The sequence below is a fragment of the Vanessa cardui genome, chromosome 10 (genome assembly GCF_905220365.1).
Source record: "Vanessa cardui chromosome 10, ilVanCard2.1, whole genome shotgun sequence".
Classification (NCBI taxonomy): Eukaryota; Metazoa; Arthropoda; class Insecta; order Lepidoptera; family Nymphalidae; genus Vanessa; species Vanessa cardui.
Window position 1 is genome coordinate 5,669,812 of NC_061132.1, and position 20,922 is coordinate 5,690,733.

The 20,922-nt window shown below is 31.7% G+C and overlaps 2 protein-coding genes across 5 annotated transcripts in view; one reads left to right on the forward strand and one right to left on the reverse strand.

Annotated features, from left to right (window-relative positions):
- The window catches only part of LOC124532995 (RILP-like protein homolog), a 35,799-nt gene that overhangs the window by 14,470 nt on the left and 407 nt on the right, over positions 1–20,922 (reverse strand). For all 4 annotated transcript variants that reach the window (XM_047108143.1, XM_047108142.1, XM_047108144.1 and 1 more), the window contains exons 2-3: positions 12,401–12,518; positions 10,992–11,131 (exon numbers count right to left, since the gene is read on the reverse strand). In XM_047108143.1, the coding sequence (XP_046964099.1) occupies positions 10,992–11,131; positions 12,401–12,518 (258 nt within the window). The remainder of the gene's footprint in view (positions 1–10,991; positions 11,132–12,400; positions 12,519–20,922) is intronic.
- LOC124532994 (rabphilin-3A) overlaps positions 20,712–20,922 on the forward strand; it is a 74,781-nt gene continuing 74,570 nt past the window's right edge. The window contains exon 1 of the mRNA XM_047108141.1: positions 20,712–20,824. Coding sequence (XP_046964097.1) covers positions 20,784–20,824 — 41 coding nt within the window. The 5' untranslated portion in view covers positions 20,712–20,783. The remainder of the gene's footprint in view (positions 20,825–20,922) is intronic.

Consider the following 20,922-nt stretch of genomic DNA (forward strand, 5'->3'; position numbering starts at 1 on the left):
TAAATATAATAAATACAAATGTTAACAAAGAGAAAAACGCCTTCAAACAAAACATTATTTTAAAACAAATAAATATGAACTAAAAAGTAAAAAAAAAAATAATTACGTATTCAAAATATTTCTTAGAGTTGTCCTAAGTAAACAAAAGAAAAATATTAAACTCCTTTGAAGACGATTTACGATCATATAATGTTACCGGCAATTATTGTTATATTTGGAGCCGGTGTCAGCCACGGGCACGCGCCTCAACAATCATAAGAAAGAAGCGATACGAGGCCCTTGATTGAAAGAGTGTCTATATTGTCGTATTGAAGGTAATTTGTAAAAAAACATATTTCTTAAAATTCTAAAAAAATAATACGAGAATGTATTCTTCTTTGCTAGATACATATATTACAGGCTGTTCTTGGCTAAGCGTAAGCCCCATTTTTTATGTGGCAAATGAGCAGTTGTCTCACTTGATAGGAAAGTGACTACAACCTGCCATGGACGAATGCAACACCTGAGAACTTGCAGGTGTGTGGGTAGCCTGCTCAATAGCATCGATTGATACCTTACGGTTTGAAGGTTAAGTTTCACATAATTACAGGCAACTATCACTAGGCCTAAGTCTCTTCTTATCGTATTTACTATACAATATACGACCGGACATCTCTATCATAAATCATGCGTACAATAACAGCCTGTAAATTCCCACTGCTGGGCTAAAGGCCACCTCTCTCTTTGAGGAGAAGGTCTGGAACATATTCCACCACGCTGTTCCAATGCGGGTTGGTGGAATGCACATGTGGCAGGATTTCTATGAAATTTGTCACATTCAGGTTTCCTCACGATGTTTTCCTTCAGCGCTGAGCACGAGATGAATTATAAAGACAAATTAAGCACATAAAACAGTGGTGCTTGTCTGGGTTTGAACCCGCAATCATCGGTTAAGATGCACGCGTTCTAACCACTGGGCCATCTCGACTCTCGAATCATGCGTACAGTCTCCACAAACTGTTCATAGTTATTCGGAAGTCACACAAAATCCAAACCGGTCCTCAAGTGAACGAGCTAGGTTAATTACATACAGACAAATGACATAACATTATAAATCTCATTGCGCCGGCGCATAGAGAAGTTCTTACGTCTTACAGTACCATTGTTTATAGGCGGATGTTATAACTTGCCGACGGGGGGCTAAGTGGCCGTTTGTTGGTTGCTATGAATATATAAATGCATGTGGAAAGGACAATCAACCTGTCCTGTCTGCTCATCATATAATTTCTATAATAGTTTTAGATAAAGCCGAGAGATATCTAATCCGATCTTGACTATTGATACATTTTTCGGTAGTGATATTCGTTTAGTAAATCAAATTTTATTTTTAACACAATAGAAATTTTTAATATATTATTTTTTTTAGGAAATTTGATTGTTATCGTTTTAGACAAACCAAAAAATCCAATAAAGGAACACTGGGAAGATATGGGTTAAGCAATGTATCTAGATTTTATTTAGATGTAGCTTACCTTACCAATTTACCGTAAATGTACTTACAGTAAATTGGTAAGGTATCGTTTCTGAGTTTCAGAGCTGAGATGGCCCAGTGGTTAGAACGCGTGCATCTTAACCGATGATTGCGGGTTCAAGCCCAGGCCAGCACCACTGTATATATGTGCTTAATTTGTTTTTATAATTCATCTCGTGCTCGACGGTGGAGGGAAACATCATGTCTAATTTCATCGAAATTCTGCCACATGTATACATGCATTCCATCAACCCGCATTGGAACAGCGTCGTGGAATATGTTCCAAACCCTCTCCTTCATGGAAGAGGAGGACTTATCCCAGCAATGGGAAATTTACAGGCTGTTACTTTACTTTATCGTTTCAATCATAAGATTTTCCTTATCTATAACACAATATAATGCTATATAGCCAAAAAAGTTCCGAGAATAAATACTACTGATTAATATTCAGTATATATTTCATTTGAGAAAATTAGTTGAGACCGTTCAAAAATTATTTTCGATATCTACATTCCAAATTAACCCTGTAAAATATAAACGAGTTCTTGTGAGTGCATACTTGAACGAAGAATATTTTTAATTAACATCAGCGTATCAGATCTTTAAAGTGTCATCATTATAGACTTTATGGGCTTAAGAGTTGAGCTTTCAAGCTAGTTAGTTCGAAAATATATTTTTAACAAAAGTTTCTATTGTAAAAATCTTTACAAATTTCCTTTCTGAATTTTCCTAATTGTCTTGTTTCAAAGGATGCCTATTAATTAATATACTTTTTATAAGATCCTTTAAATTTGATACGTAAACAATTATCTAATTGAATTTCATAAAACGGACAAAGAGTTTAAGTAAATATTTCTAAGACCAATGATTTGACATAAAAAAAAACTAAAACTTAAATTGTGATGCTGACTGTTAATAAAAATATACCGCTTACGAGCTTAAATAAAAAATAAATATATATTAAATATCAGTCAAAAACAAAGTTAAGAAAGCGATATAAAATAAAAAATAATAAAAGAGATCAAAATTCAATAATTTACTATATTCTATAGGCCCGTTACAAAATCGGTTAGCCCTGCATTTCATAATTCAATTACATATTATATCCTACTAATATTATAAATTCGAAAGATTCTCAGGATGTAGGTATGTATGTTTGTTACTGTTTTAAGAAAAACTACAGAACGGACTATATAAAATTTTACAGTAATATATGTTTATACATCAGAACAACACATAGGCTACAATTTATAATGATTTTATTTAATTTGGTCATAAGAAAACGATACAATCCAGTACCGTAGCGAAGCCGTGGCAGGCCGCTAGTATCTTATAAATTGATTAAAAACAAATAAATAAAAGCTATGTACGTTATATCTGAGGTCAACGACCGAAAAGGAGGCAAATATTTTTATACCTATTATATACTGTAAATTTTTCGACTGAGGAAGTAATCTTGTCTTTGTATTGATTGATTGTTCTAAACAACATTCTACCTACTTTTACCGCTTATCGTAATCGACGTTTAGTACAAATAACTTTCAAATACTTTTTCATTTCATGTTATTGATTACATAAACTTTATGACGTAATGTCATTGCGTAACATGTGTCTATATTATTAAAAAAAAAAACATATAATTTAAAAAAAGAACGTGGTATTATTTCATAGCACAAGAGATAATATTACAAAATTAAATAACGAACAATAACCTTTGACGCATATTTAACTTTCATCTTTTTCATATTATATTATTTTAAATTATATTCGAAATTCAAAAATGTCTACATTAACTTCTTGTTAATGTTGATGGGTTATATACATGTAGTCTTATCACCCAATTCATCAATACCTTTTAGTATTAAAAAAGCACGCGATAGTCTCATTGGCTTGAGTATAATTTTTGGCGCAGGTTCGAATTTCAAATTATAAAAAGAAGAATCGATACGAATATGATACTCTGTTTCATTTATAAAAAATGGACAAAACAATCAAATCAAAATTTCCTTTTTCAAATAAATTTTATGAATCATCTTTTTACAGAACTCTATTACAACTAGAGCCATACCATCGGTTCGGAATGTAATTTGTAGAAGAACCGAGAAGAAATTTTCTTTTCCAATATTTGAAATACATAGTAGTAGCCTGAAAGTCAACTAGTATTAATATTTATGTATCTAATAGAAATATCAAAGAATACAAATTCGAACATTTGTAATAATATGTCCTGTCAAAATAGTAAAACAAATAGCATTAAGCTTACATGACTGGCAGAGCTGAAAATCTGTCTATATTTTTATATAAACCATGAATATTACGTGAAAAGTATTAAAAACCAATACTTTTACCTTTAAGGAGCTGGATGCGAGTAGCCCAAGAACGATCACAGTGGCGTGCCTTTTGGAGAGGCCTATGTCCAGCAGTGGACAAAAATGGGCTGATGACGATGATGATAACTAATCTTTGTTCTTGAATACTTATTGCAGATGTACGGGCAAACTTTTTGGATCAGATTACGAGACATACTATTTTTTTTAAAAATATTAATTGCAAAATGATTTAATGTCAAAATTATTACATGTATCTTCTATTCTATTAAATCTATCTCGTTCATTAACCGTGACACTGAGAAGTCTTCGATTTCAGGTGAAAGGCATTTTGTAATAAAATTATTATTTTATTAAGTATAAAGTACGAAATAAAAATAAAAATCAATTATAAGTTACTGCAATTTTTTACAATTTTTGGTGAGTCCAAAGCAGACTTGTACTATAAAAACTACCGATAAAAATGTTACTAATCTAACTTAGAAGATACCTGCGGGTAGTCCAAATTCAAAATGGTGACCTAATTCCATTCCAGCAGTTGCAAAATTGTATAGCGTAATTAAGTTCAGTCCTGAATTAAAAAATCCTGCTCAAAGATTTAATTAAATGTATTTGAGGCCTATTAAGATAAACCTTGTAAATGCTCTAAATCAGCGGCCATCTTATGGCAGGCACGGGCGGGTTGAACTTGTTCATAAATTTAATGATGAAGTTAACCACCTTGGCTATGGCTTGGGGGCCAAATTTCTGTATATCTCTCTCATTTTGCCGATATTATTAGAGAGAGACAAGAAATATTAAAAATAGAGGACGTTTATTAATTACAATAAAAATTATCCATTAATAGTTTTGATCAAACACAACCAAAAATATAACGCAGAATGTACAACATTCTTTATTTATTTTTGAAATGATTAATCAAATAAAATATAAGCAATTTTACTTGAAACACCCGTGTCAAACATATTTATAGTTATCAATTCGATACTATACAATTCTTAAATAAAAGCGTTAAATTTACAAATTCCTCCAGCTAGGTATGTCAGACAAGGCATCGAATAAGGGGTGAGGATTGACATCGAAACATAAGTGTTAAATTGGGGGCTTCGATGGCCGAGCCATGTTCGTGAAAGTCGATAAGAACGATATGCTTTTTTTATGGCTGTTATAATGCCTCCCTCACCCTAAACGGGGTACACGAGATTCTTGGCAAAATGCCAAACTACCATTTATAAACCATCAGTACATCCCCGTCCCGACGAATGGTCTTCACGTCGCGTTACATTGTACTGAAAACTCCTTTGACCCTGACTGCTTTCTACTACATAAATCTATCCCGACTAATACTATAAGTGGAATTCCTTAAAAAACAACGCATCTGCAATCACCCTGGTATTGCAGACGATAACCTGTTGTGGTAGCTGGTTTTCTACTTTATACAAAGCCATAAAAAACCCTTCCTTCCAGCACACAGTCGAAGTCGCGGTAGGAAACTGGTATTTAATAATATGATAAACTTTTTTGTGAATAACAATTACGTATTTTAAATTCAAACGTCGACATTTTATTTTGTTTCAAAGGCCATAGTTTTTCCGAGCCAGCACTTCAAACAATCCAAGTGGTCATTATGCAAAAAATCAGCTAAAAACTTTGTTTATATCGTTTCCATCGTTGACACTATTTTCATAAAGCCATGCAATAAAATTTGAATTCATGTCTGAACAGGCCAAGAGCGTAGGAGTAATTTCGCAATAATTAAAATTAAAGATTCTAAAAAGCTAAGTTTTTTAGTCACAGTTACAGTTTGACTCGCTCGATACACATAATCCGAAGTTGAAATGCTTTAGTATTTGTATATTTGGTTCGTGTCAAGGCTGGGTTTTTAATGCTCTGTGCTATTTTAATATTATAATTGAAAACATAATATAATTATCTATACATACAATAAATTTGGTCTGTTTTTTAAAATTAAAATAACTGCGTTTTATTAAACGCATATGTATACATCCACGAATTAATTTATCCCAAAATTCTTTGTCTCTCTGTTTATCTTTGGAACAGCTGGAGTCTGGACCGATTTTAACGGACTTTCACTGGCAGATAGCTGATGTACTAAATAGTAACTCAAGATACTATAAACTCACACTGCAATGTCCAAAAACTGTTCATCATGATATTTATCAATGAGATTATAATCTGGATTAGAACATGGGGCATCTATTCGTAGCACCTGATAAATTATATATAACCTTACCTACAATTATTCATCTTCTAACCTAATTTGTATTTTGTAAATTAACATTACATACATTAAGTATGTTCGAAGTTAATTTGACCATAAACTCGTAGTCCTTTGCTTACTAATCACATTTTATTACGTCGAAAAATAATTTGGCAAACGTTTACGGCGAAGCGTCTGATACCAAATGTAATTGAGAATATTTTACTCGAGATTGACTCTCCCCGCTTTTCCAGACGACTCTTCCTTACTATCACGTAGGCATCTTTACAGTTATGTGTTTAATTTATCATTCACACATACAAACATTATTTTAGCCAAGACAAACCACGGCTTTACAATGGTATGGTCCCATTTTACACAACCCATACCTCGGTTACGACTTTGTTGTACACAAATATAAAAATTTACGGCTTTACCTGTAAATTGTGTTTAGGGCGTGTTCAGTCAAATAAAGCTGTCTTTTTCTATCGAATTACAAATCAATGATATTAGAATGAGAGAGGAGACTTTAATGAGTAAGATTTATTTTAGTCATCATAATATTAGTCAGTCATTACCGTACATTAGTCACTAAATCTTATATACGAAACAGCTTAAAGCAAGAAAAAAGTTGCTTTGAAAAGGTAAGTGTTCAGACGTATTTTAAATTATTAAGAAATTTAAAAGCCAAAAATGAGCTTACAAAATAATGTTCCACGCCATTTAAAAAATATTCTTTATACATTACTTTCGGATAAGGACTTTTGAAACGTCATGTTGCATTATTAAAAGAAATGTGCCTTTTTTAATATTAATTTAAATAATTGTATTTAACTAACATGACTTTGTATTTTTCAAATTGTTGAAAAAGAGTAACTACTGATTTTCTTGCCGGTTCTTCTCGGTAGAATCTACTTTCCGAACCGGTGGTAGCTTCACTTAATTTTAAAATGACGATTCAAATGTGCTTGTAAAAGCCTACCTGAATAAAGTTTATTTCGATTTGATTTGATTTATAAAATAGGTGGATGGTCAAATGAGCTACCTAATGGTTAGTGGTCACCACCACGATAATTATCGTTGCTGTAAGAAATATTAATGATTCCTTACATCGCCAATGCGCCACCAACCTTGGAAACTAAGATGTTGACAGACCTTGTGTCTTTAGTGCCGCTGGCTCTTTACTCTTTGAACTGGAACACACAGCAATACTTAGTATAGCTGTTTGACGGTAGAATATCTGATAAGTGAGGTACCCAGTTTGCACAAATAAACTACTACTAAGTAATCTTACTGCCACCAGTCAGTAATATTTAATCCTATCGAATAGAGATACAAGATGTTCAACACTCTTTTCCACCAATGAAATTACATAAAATTGATATCAATGCAATTACAATCATCGTTTATAATATTGAATTTAAATGTTTCAATATTTTAAAGCAAGCCTTCAAAACAACCGCTAACCGAACAATGTGTAGTTACCCATATTAAAATATTTTCTCCAATCACAAAAACGTTCTTGGATATTGTAATTAAATCGTTTCGAATTATTCATTTATGTACAACAAAAATCATATTACTTTGCGGATTTTGGGGCCTGAAAACTGGAAACAATAAATTACATTTAACTCATCCTGTATTCGGTGTCGCGTTTGGGGGTTGATCTGGGGGTTGACGTCAGGCATAAAAACTAGCTCACGTTTCTAGAGGTTCAAGTTTGCTTCACGCCAAAATTTAATCAAATTCGGTTTAGTGGCCAGCAAGAGAGACAGACAAAAAGACAGTTACTTTCCATTTATAATATTAGTATGGATGTGTGGATCAAATCTTTAACCTGATTCCAATACCTTGCAAACCATTGAGGTGAAATAATGTATAATATGGGAAGTAATGCTTATGACAACATCTAGTTTACAGAGCATCAGAGTAGTGATGACTCCATTATAAGAAGACCGGGAATAACCGGGATACTTGACCCATTGATTAGAAGACTTGTAACCGGGAACCTTGACAGATGTTTTTTTCAATCTATCTCAAAATTATCGCGTAGTTCGTTAGTCATAATCCTGAGCCACGGTTCATAATAAAATTATGTAGATTTAAAAAAAAAAAACATTACCACAGACATTCAATGTCACCATTAGAACTGTTAACAGAGAATCCTTACAAGTAAAGAGGTTATTTGATCTTATGAGCTCCAGTTTAACAACATAAAGGGGCCGTAAAGTTTTAAGTCACGTGTAATTTTGTCAGGTAATAGTAATAGCTTTAGGTGATGTAATACACAATGAGATCATCACGACTTGTTTTATTGGAAATGTCAGTTCGTAACATTATATTTGATTTACGTGACATTTGCTGTTCCGAGCCCTTATCGTTGCTAAAAATAGGCGAAGGGACGCTGAGGTCGAATGCGAAGTTTATGAATTCTGACGCTATGGTAGTACACGATAAATTGCAAAATAGGGACCGCAAATTGCTTTTATACTAATCTTAAAGCTTTAAAGGTATTTATCCATTACATACTAGCCGAAAGCCATTTTGGCTTCAGAGTACAAAAAGGTCGTATATGTAAGGGAAAAAAGTCCAATCAAATTAGAGATTTGGAAATGCAAATGAACCAAGAATTCAGTTTTTTTTGTATGTCGTAGGAGGGGCTTAACTTGAAATTGTCGACCTCGATTTTCTATGTTCGTTCGCTGCCATCTTGAAAAAAGGGGTTGAATTTCGTTTATTTGCGATTACTCGGATGTACGTTGTGATATGAGAATTATGATAACATACTTTCTTATTGCTATTAACATTCTACAGTTTAGGTTCTATACATTTTTAAACTAACGTTGTTTTTAAATTAACGGTTACTGAGATATAGAGTCCCTCCTACAACATATACAAAAATCAATTTGCTCGGTTTCTTTGCATTTTCGGGATGTTTTTTTGTATATTGACTATATGTACGTAAATATGAAATTCACGGCTTTTTCCGCTATAATACATAGCTATATATACCTGTTCCCATTATATCACTTTGTTTTTAATTAAAACCGCATTATATTTCGTCGCGTAGTTTAAAAGATCTAAGCCTACAGACTGCGGGAAGCGACTTTGTTTTATACTACGTAGAGATAAGCATTAATACTTGCTTCGCATTAAACCATTTTGTATAATACAAGTTTTCGCCTGCGGATTATCTCACGTTTTAGAGGTTTGTCGTCAGGGATAAGGTAAAAAAAGTATATCATTTATTCTTCCTCAGATATCAAACTTATTGCTACCAAAAGTCATCAAATTCGATGCAGTGGACTGACTGTGAAATAGTCGAACAGACAAACACAGTTACTTTCACATTCATATTATATTGGTCTTTTAATCCCACGAATTATGTTTCCAAATTCATCTCTGTAGAAACGTTAGGGAAAATAATGCAAAAACATCGTAATCGCAGTTAGTCACTGTAGTTTAGGTATAAAGAAGTCAGACAAAAAATGTCACTGCAAATATTTCATTCAAGTGAAGCTGATATCTGTTCGAAATGAGATATATATCGAAATGAATCAGCAAGGAAATGAGTAGTTACGTCACTCACAATTAAATTCTACGTCAAACTTAAGGATATAACTAAAAAAAACAGCCTATATATAGGATACTGCTAGGCTACAGCCTCCTTTCCGTTGGATGGGAGGTTAGAGCACATAGGTTGGTGCACTACGCTGCTTGAACGCTCCCATTACATATGTGGTGGAATTTCATTCCCAAGACGGTTTAAGTCCCTAGAGCATCATATGAATTATAAAGACATTAAGTACTTCGAATGCAGAACAGGAAGATCGCACGGCGTGTTGCGCATGCGCAGATGTTTGAATGCTTTCCATTACAACATATTCAGAAATAGCTAAGTTCAGAGTGAGCTTTTTATTTCTTGCATTAATGCTTAATACATTACTCTTGAAATAAGTACAGGATTGGATATCGTTCAGGAATATATAAGAAAAATATAAAATTTACAGGCGGGTCAGCGGGTAAAAGTTACCATCATAATAATGAGGTTACATTACGCAACTAGAAATAAATTTTGCACATAAATTATACTCTTTCTAAAAAGTAAAAGTAAGACCTCCGCTGATAAATGAACTGAGAGACACTTTACGTGGAAGACATAATCAGAGATAAAATCTACAATAGCAAAAATTCGTTTCCATTAGATTTGAACGAGTCGACACAGCTTTGTTTTATTTTTAATTATGTAAAAGAAACCAAAATAATCGGACGCATTTAATTATAGAAGTAGAGAAATAGACAATTTAAATTCAAAGAGTTCGTTGAACTTTTGAGACAGAAAGTTATAACAATAACATTACTTCACGAATATTGTCAAGAAGTATGTTTTGTAGGTTTTATTTTGGTATGGAATATCCATGTTTTGATATTGATTTTAAGGACGAACGAAGATAACTGACGAATAGATTTACATGTTGTATAGTTATAGGTTATTACGTCAAGGTTGTCTATCAAATAAAACGCCGACGAAACTATAATAAATGCACAAAAAATGTACGTAAGCTTTGTAAAACTCTACAACGTTAGAAAAAGGTAATTCCTGGATACAAATATCTTATGTTACTTTTTACCTTACGATCTATTGATCATGCATAATTATTATTAATATAGACATGGGTTAGTATATCCACTTAGATAACTTAAAAAAGAAAAAAAAAATTTGTTTCATATCTTACGAATCAAGTCTACGGTACGTCAACAGTTGATGACGTGATTATGTACATCCTTAGGAATGTCGACGTTTGGAAAAGTAACCTTTATAAATAATCAAAGGAACACTTGAAACATTCTTCTGACATACGACCCCCCCCCCCCTACAAACTCCACAAACGCGGGCGGAAAATAGTTATAAATGTGAATGTATGTTACTCACGCTATCAATGAGTTGCTGTTTCTCTTGCAGCTGCAGTTCCTGATGACGGAGAGTTGCTCTCTGTTTCTCAGCGGTACTGCTCAGTCGCGATAGCACCTCTTGGTCGTGTTCCCTTGCCGGTGAGGGCGGAGCGCTAGAACCTAATTAAAAAAAAAAACATATTCAGGTCCAAATATTAACAACAACAACTATCTGTAAATTTCCCACTGCTGGACTAAGGTCTCCTCTCCCTTTGAGGAGAACGTTTGGAAGATATTCCTGTTCCAAAAGTCATTAAATCGGTTTTGGTTGTTGGCAAATACTCTAAACGTTAATACCCTTGTACCAAAAGTTACTCTGGCTCACTTACCTCAAAACGAAATGCAACAATACTAAACAGTCAATGATATTCTAATAAACAGATATGTTATACTAAACAACAGAAAGGTGTGCCGCGCCGGGGACTGTTTATTTTACATTTCGTTACAAGTAAAAAGGACAGCTTGATAAAAAAAGCAATAAGTAAAAGGTATAACTAGATGTTTTAATTACGCAAAACGTATTACTACATGATTATGGTGTATTATAACGTATTTACTGGCATAATTATGATAAAAACGACTAAAGGCAAACGTCCCAATTAGGACGTTTTATAGTCTTCACTTTTTGCGCGTTAATGACATATCTGTTTACTAGAACATCATTGTAAACAGTGCTATTTATTTTTAGAACAATTAAGGTGGTATGTACCCAGATGGACCAGATATACTTGCAGCCTATCACCAAGTAGATTAACAACTACGTACAATCAAGTCCATTCGGCCTATAATCACTTGGCGATATTTAGTGAACGATATTTGAACTGTCACTATAGTAGTTAGTGTGGCTATCCATGTTCAGTTCATACCGTAACTCGGAAGTAATGGCGCCAGACTAAGTGTTATTAGACAACTATTAATCTAAGTTAAACCGCTTGAATATCTATTGTCTACTATTTTAATGACTTATGAAAGAAGTATATTATAAGTACATAGGAGATTTGTTTTTATTTCGTTTCAGAGGATTCGCCGTGAAAGAGAGGCAGATACACAAGTTTTACTTTCGTATATATAATACGAGCTGTTAGCCGCGGTTTGCTCGCGTAGAATATCAATAGATTAACAGATTAACTTAAAAGATGACGTTGATGACGTAGCCTATGTGATTTCTCGGGGTCTAGACTATTTGTATGCAAAATTTCATTTAAATCATTCCAGTAGTTTTGGCATGAAAGCAAGACAGACAGACAGACAGAGTTACTTTTGCATGAATAATATTAGAATGGGATTAGTATAAAAAAAACTAATGACATATTAATATTCTAAATTACTTATTTTATTGATGCACTCATTTTAGTAATTAAGCATAAAGTGCTGTTTTCGATGACTCACCATCCGCAGGCGAGTTTATAGTGCGCCTCAAGCGCTTGTTTTCATCCTGCAGGCGCGCTACAGCCGTAACCAGCTCGGCAGATTCCGTACGCCATTGTTCTTCAATCGCCTCAATTTCCTAAGAAAATAAAAGTGGTATTATATTCAGATTCTGAACCACGAGGTATCTTTAGGCATTGATAACATTCACACGACTTCATGAAAGGTATTTTATTCGACACAGGTCAATGACATGTTTTTGTTGAGATAAACAAATAAAGTTTATAACGTTTAGCGTATTTAAATAATAAATTATGTATTTAAAGGCAATTTTTAGCTTTAGGTACAAGGATGACAAAATTCAAAACTAAAAGGCAGTACGAATGACATTTTTTATGAATAAAAACGCTTTTATTATCTGCGGTACTAAAACGGCTAAAATTTATGTTAGTCTGTATTATAACTAGCACTGGCTGTATAAAAAAAAACTGAAATATTGCTTGTTGAAAATGATTTAAAATGCAGCTGTCATATTCAATGGATACATAACAATACGCGAATTTAAATAAAAATACAAAAATCATTGATAAAAACTATAATCTAATTTAGTGTCGGATATCGAATATTTTGATTTAAGCAGTGAAATAATACGGTTACATAAATACATGATATCGTCGATAGATAAATTGGTCACCGACTTTAAAATTGATTGAATTTTATAAATATTTTAATAACAAAAGTTGTCCAATTTCCTTTCTTTTTGACAGAATAAAAAACAATTGAGTACTTACGTATTGACAATACCGCAGCAAAAAATCTGCGAATGCGCCAATATCGTTTAGATAGCAAAGATTTAAATCGTTAGATGCGCCCCTGCCATAGTATAACCGCTATAAAATGTGTCAATCCTCAAATGAGTGAGCTTACTCATTCGCTACCAGTGTTCATTTATACGCAGTGACAGTCAGACGTCATCCATTGTAATTAATGCGCTAATTATAATCCAAAAAAATCGCAAAATGCCGTCATGTGCCTTTCGAAAGTGCAATCACAACTCAAGAAATACTAATAAAGCCCAGGTTGAAACATTTCACTCGTAACTATTTATATTTATTTTAATATTGAATTTATTTTATTCCGATGTCCGAAAAGACCACGAAATGAAAGAAATTGTGCGACAGAGAAAGTAGTATGGCATAATTTATGTAATTAACAGAGATGAAACTATTGTCTCAGTACCATTCTATTAACAAATATAACTAGATACACGGAAGTACTACGGAAGTGGTTTGGAAAGGGATCATCTATAAATGGACATTAACAGCGAAAATACTGTGGTAGCGTCGGCATATTATGTGTTTTAAATATTATATTAAAAAAAAATGTTTTAAATGACATTGTAATATTTTTGTAATATTAGTCCGTCAAAGTATATTTTTGCTCTTAGAAATCTAGTAGCTTGGAAAGAATAGTAGATAAAGGTAATACAGCGAGACCAGGGAAATGAGGCGTGGTCACCTACGAAATTTAGTCGAGTTTGTCCTGCCTAGAACAAACAACAACTTGGATCCATAAAATACAATTAATTAAGTTCGTAATTAAATGCTACGCTGATGTACGCCTTCATCATATTCATAAACATGTTCAGAGAACAAACAGGCAAAAGTATAATAAATTGATTTTATTTCGCGGAGAATAAATATTATATAATAACGTGTATGTAATAACAAAAAAAATATAATACTATTTTTTATAATACAATAATATCTTTTTGTTAATTACAAATAATTAAAACAACCTAATTTCTTACATTTTACAATTTGATGAATTTGTTGACCGTACTTCGCATGCATCTGTGTGAGCGCGTAAGCGACTTGTCAACACAAGCATTTTAAAAAATATTCCACAGTTTTTGAAGGTGAGGGCGCATCTAACGATTTAAATCTTTGTTAGATAGAGTTTCATTAATATATTTTTTTAAACAAATGAATGTCAAATAAATTCAACCTAATCAATATTGGGCGCATTCGGAGATTTTTGCTGCGGTAATTTAATACGTATACGTACCAACCATTGTTACTTTTATTTGAATGTACAAATTTTACATCTTGTTACAAAAAATAAATTTCACATTCAAGGTAAATTTACAGTAAAATATTTTTATTCCTACTCATATAAACCACGACATAGCTTAGATTTAGTATCGGGAAAATTCGTAAAATCGATCACATCCGAATTAAGTACGCTATCCCAAATTATCAATATTTATTTCTTATGTGAATATGATCTTTACACGAACGTAATAACTTGTAATATCATAATATTACAAGTTACAGTGACCTAATATATTATGCTCCTAGCATTCTTGCCACCATTGCACGCGGTCAAGATTTATACAGTAACTAGTTTTAGTTCATATTTGTACAAATTTAAGCATTTAATGTTATTAAACCAAAACTTAATGTTTATATATTCGTCAATTTAACACGTCGATTTAGATGCACTTGCTTTCTCGGGTTGAACTGACGCGAGAATCTATAGCGACGAATAGCGTCGAATGGCGCGATAGGGAGCTTTTTTATGGTATAGGTTGGCGGACGAAAATATGGGCCACTTGATGGTATGTGGTCACCATCACCCATAGACAATGACGCTGTAAGAAATATTAACTATTCCTTACATCGTCAATGTGCCACCAACCATGGGCATACACTGGCGCTATTTCTGTTGGTTGAATAAATCGGCAATAATCGATTTCATTGAATCTGCCGATGCTACATCTAAGCTGTGTACCATACCTTTCTAACATTTGCACTCAATACGTGTGCAAAACTTAAAATTATATGGTAGTCCGGAAGTAGGTGACACACAAATTGCAATATTATACCGTTGCATTTATTGATTATAACAGGTCATAAAAATGAGTTAACATATATTTGTATGTGTTTATATACATATATATATATATGTCGGAGATTGGAAAACGGAACGTCAAATCCTAATCGATTTGGGCGTATTCGGACACAATGGTGGACAACACTGATATTGTTGACAGCTGACGGTTGCCAAGGGTTGTTTATATAGAAAAAGCAAAGAATTGAGGAACGTCCGACTTCGCCGCGTTTCTGAATATACATCATGGAAGAAGATCGCCCACAATCTCCAACGTTCCCTTCGTTATATATATCAATTTCAAATTATTCGGAAGACCGGAAGTGGGTGAAATTAAAGTTGGAATATACGTACAAGGTCAAAGAAGCATTTTAATTAAAACGTTTATATATATGTATATAAGTATATAGCCTATTCTGATCAAAAAAGCAATAAATAGTTAGTGATATTATGTCATTAAGTATTCCACTTAACTACTAATATCCACTTTTACTTCACTTCAATAGATCCGATAAAAACTTCACAGTTTTTCGCGAATATCTAATTAATACCATAGAATATTCTAGTTCACGGCCAATGATATTACGTCAATGGTTCGCTAAATCGTTGGAAACATAAAGATCGTAAGTAAATTTATGAAGCTTTTTTGTTTTAGTACTTATTATCATTAAATATGTAACTAATTTACATCGTTATACTAAGAAATCGATATATGTCGACCTGAACTCACGATATCATCCTGATTTGAATATACAAAAGTTTTTATTTTAAAAACTGAATGAAATATTTTTGTCCAATTAATATGTCTTTAAGAAATTTATGAGATAATCAATTCGTCATCTTCTACAGGAGTGACGCCAGTGTATAGTCGGAGTAAGAAAAAGTTCGTCACCTTAAGATCTATTTTCGTGTGCTCAGTATGAGCGACAATCTGCTTTACCGATTGAAAATCACATATTGCGTCGCAATGGTTTGATGTTTAGATTCAGAAAGTACTAAGAGTTAATACTTGATAAAGGAATTAATTCGAAAACTGACGGAGGTTTCCTTACTTTGACTGTTCATAATTGGCTTATATGACAGAATATAAGAATTAAAACTACGTATTAAAATATTCTCAAACATATAAAATTTCTAGTGAGTTGGTTTTTTAAAGAGTAATTCTCCTCTTTTTAGTCATAAAAATGCCGTTTACATAACAGCAACACTTTTTGAAACATTTTACATATTAATTTAAAAACAGCAAAACTTAAGGCAGCAATTATTTTTTTAGATAATAATAAATACATTTATAACAATAAGTTTATTAATCATGTAAGTAGGTATTTAATTATTATTATTGTAAGTAGTTATTTATGAATCAAGTTACATTTATCAATGTAAACATCTATAATTATACTTTAAAATTTTTTTTGTTGCATGTTTAATGTTTTTGTATAAGATTATATATATTATCAATAAATATTAACTGATATACTGGTCTGTATTTAACATTATATTTCAAAATAGTAATAATAATAAACTGAACTAAAGGAAATAAAACAATTCAGATACAATATTAATGATGGTATAAACAAAGCATCCAAAACAGTGTTCTGTGGCATTCAAGTTACAAATTTTGTATATATGTAACACTTTTTACTTACATCTCAATGAGATAAGTTGAACAAGGCCAATTACAATTGACTTATTTTTAAGCACTAAGGAGTTTTATATGCCTTTCTCATCAGCACTCTCACTTCAATGGAACCATGTTAGTAAACTGTCAATAGAGTTAGAAACATATGGAATATATCAAATAAATACAAGACTGCAAATTAATGAAAATGCAAGGCATCTTATGAACCTTTTCTTTTTAACCTAACTTTAATACCACTTGTTTTAATTTTGTTTATTTTTCTTTCTATTACAGCACATATTGCTTAAATTAGATATATTTTAAGTTCCATTTGTGTACTTGGTTGTAAATAAATAAATATTTCTTTTGTCAGACAATCAACCTATTCCATACTCACTAAAACAAGTGTTAAGTAGTTCTAGATAACTAGTAAGTAAATATTAGTAGCAAAGGTATTTTTGTTCAACAACAACAACAACAACAACAGCCTGTAAATTCCCACTGCTGGGCTAAAGGCCTCCTCTCCCTTTGAGGAGAAGGTTTTGGAACATATTCCACCACGCTGTTCCAATGCGGGTTGGTGGAATACACATGTGGCAGAATTTCTATGAAATTTGTCACATGCAGGTTTCCTCACGATGTTTTCCTTCACCGCTGAGCACGAGATGAATTATAAAGACAAATTAAGCACATGAATCAGCGGTGCTTGCCTGGGTTTGAACCCGCAATCATCGGTTAAGATGCACGCGTTCTAACCACTGGGCCATCTCTGCTTTTGTTCAGCAATTGCAAATACAGTTCTGCAAACGTAACATTAAACAATAAATACTGATAAGCATAATGTACCTTCAATGAGTTTATTTCAAATCTAATGTTTGTGATTGTATGAGTTCTAGTATTTCTGAGAATATGAACACCTCTTTAATCAAAATATTTTTTAATATCTATGTATTATTTACGATAAATTTTATTATATTGGTAACAATGTGTACAAAATTGTTACTAAATTATGTTAAAAATCTGTTACAAAATCCAACTTACGTATCATTCTAACAGAGAAAATGCAGGAAGAACTTGTAATCAGTGTCATATATATATCTATCCTGATATACACAATGTTTTGTTTACCAACATTGTTTTTAATCAATAAAAAAAGTAAAAATAATCATTATAATAAAAGATTATAAAGTAGCAGTGATATCCAGAAATAAAAACTCATTACTGCAGTCAATGTGGGTATTAAATACAGTATTTGCTCTCTTTCAGGTTAACATATTTTCTATTTGAAGCTGGTGGTAGATTTTCTAGCAGATTTTTTAACGACTTACTATTGAATATTCATGAAAAATTCTTAAATGATAACCTTGAAATATCTTGCGAGCCATCACTAATCACATAATAAGAAATTTCCTATGCCGATATCAGAAAATGTATTGAAAACAGTTAGCATTTAATAACAACACAAATCCTGCAACTACTGAACATTACAATTATGTTGGTCAAGGTACGAAGCATATCGAATTAACGCATTGTACTTAAATCAAAACATCTCATTATATACTATTTTAAGTCGCAGTTCATTGTTTTATATTATTATGTTATTTGACATTTGTGATTATACATACATTATCACTGATCTTTTTAATGACTGGACTGATTTTGATAATATTTTTTATAGAATGTACTACTATTTTGTTTTCAAAATTAAGTTGTTAAATCTGATATAATCTGCTTATAAAAGTCATGAACAATTATTAATGATAATAATTTTTGTGTAAACAGTTCATATTTTTTTTACCTTCTTCTTATGAGTTAACAATTAAAAAGTATTGGAAATATGAGTACAACATATGTAACTAAAATGAGTGGAAACATGACAACAAATAAATATGTTTTCCTCATTTCAAGTAGTCCTATTTTGAGCTCTAGTCTTTCATAATATGTGGGGAAATTTGTTTCTTTCAAATTATGAACTGTTTCAATTTTTGTTCTAGATTTTACCACAGAGTTCTTTAGCGATGTAACACATTTGATTTTCATAATAACCCTATCTTCAGCTCTACATCTCAAATAAGCCATGTATGTGATGAAACATGTCTACTTTGGAGCATGAAAGTAGGGCAAGCTCTCATATTTCCATTATATATGGATTCAATTTAGATTTTCTAATTATAGAATGTGTTGATATTTTAGGAATATATAAGCAAGTATTTAAATATAGTAAGGATACTTCATCGATATTATACTTATAACACATTAATAATCTAATCACATATAATTAATTATGAATGACATACAAATGGTTATAGAACTATTACATATAACTATTTTTTAAGTATTTGTTCATAAGTGTGTGTCAAATTTTACAGTTTCATTTTAAGCTCGTTTAACTCCATCATTGAGCAGTTTCGCAAACTGTTTTGATGACAACATAATTAATTATTCTTAGTAATATTATATTTATGTAATGTTTTAAACCTAATACAATACTTCTGACATAAATTTACTACTTTTTCTTGTACATCATTAAGAAACCATTAGATAATGTAATAGTAATGGCAAGTTGTAATAATGTGCTCTCATTGTTATGTGGGCAGAAATAATTTTAGAAACATTTCGTTTAACAATGAGAGTACTGAGATGTTCTCTGTGGGAGGTAAATGTTAATCTTAAGTAAACATTGTATGTTTAAATCTGGAAAACAACAATTTGTCCTTATGGCTCAGTCTTAGAAAAGATAATGAAAAAAATTGTCGAATCTACACTCCAAATAATCTCCATAACAGGAGCAGAGTTGTGTGACCTCTAGAGTGCCAGTTACAAAGAATTACTCACTAAATTCTATACCAACTACAAGAACAGAAAACCCAAATCAAATTTAACGAGAAATTGACACAATATCATTGATTGAGAGCTTGATAAATCTATGAGATTCATTATCCATTTGCCAAAAAATGACAATTGAATATTGCTGTAACGGTTATCAGAATTTTGGAAGTAAGATTAACATGGACATAAGTGGTAAAGTGTGATAGTGTTGTATTATAAAGATATATTAATCATAATATCTTAATAATGCACAATATAGCTAAGTTATTAGCAAATCACAAGTATGTAAAGATTTATTAATCTTTATTCCTTTATGTCTATATACTTTTTTAGTCACATGCCTTTTATAAATTATATTACTTGAGTGAAGAATATATAATATGTTATTAGTTAATCATTGATGTTTTTAAACTTTTTGGATCTATTTTAAAAAGCAATTCATTTATAATTTTAGCAATGTTACAAATAAAAATACCAGATTTGTGCGAGCTACAGTCAAGAATGAATAGAGTTTTGCATGCAACATAAGTACATTCAATCCAATTATTCAATTGAGTATATGTTTTGTAGTTTATCTGAATACAAAGTTATTTCATACATGTCAATTCTAAGAGATTTTATGAAATAGCATTCAATTCATCTTGATTATTTTTTATATTAATAAAAGTATTTCTTCTGTTTAATTAACTCCTCCAAAATAACTGTGCTAATATTAATTATTTATATAATAAACAAAATTCAAGGCAACCAGTTTTGTATATGTATTTATTTAAGCAAATACTAAAATAATGCTTGCTTTATTCAAAGATAAAAAAATCATTTACCAAGATGTGTTAAAAACATAATCTGCTTTAACAGTATAAGACTGTGTATATTATCTGAGTAATCCTTTATTATATTTAACAATTATATTTTTATGGTTACATTTATATTACAAGACAAGTACTAACAATATGAATTGTCCAGTTTTTTTGATGGTTTTTTATCGTATAGTTGGAGTCGTAAACAGAATTAAAACATAAAAAAGTTGACAAGTGATTAGCATACTAGCGTAAATGATATGTGATGTCAGTGTCGTGCAATACCCATCAAACAAAACTACTGTTGTAAGTGCAAGTCAATGCGTTCGTAGATGTCGAAATTTTAGCAAACGTTTCGTGTTTTTGCACGTACTCGTTCAATCGCCAAATAACAAAGACCTCTT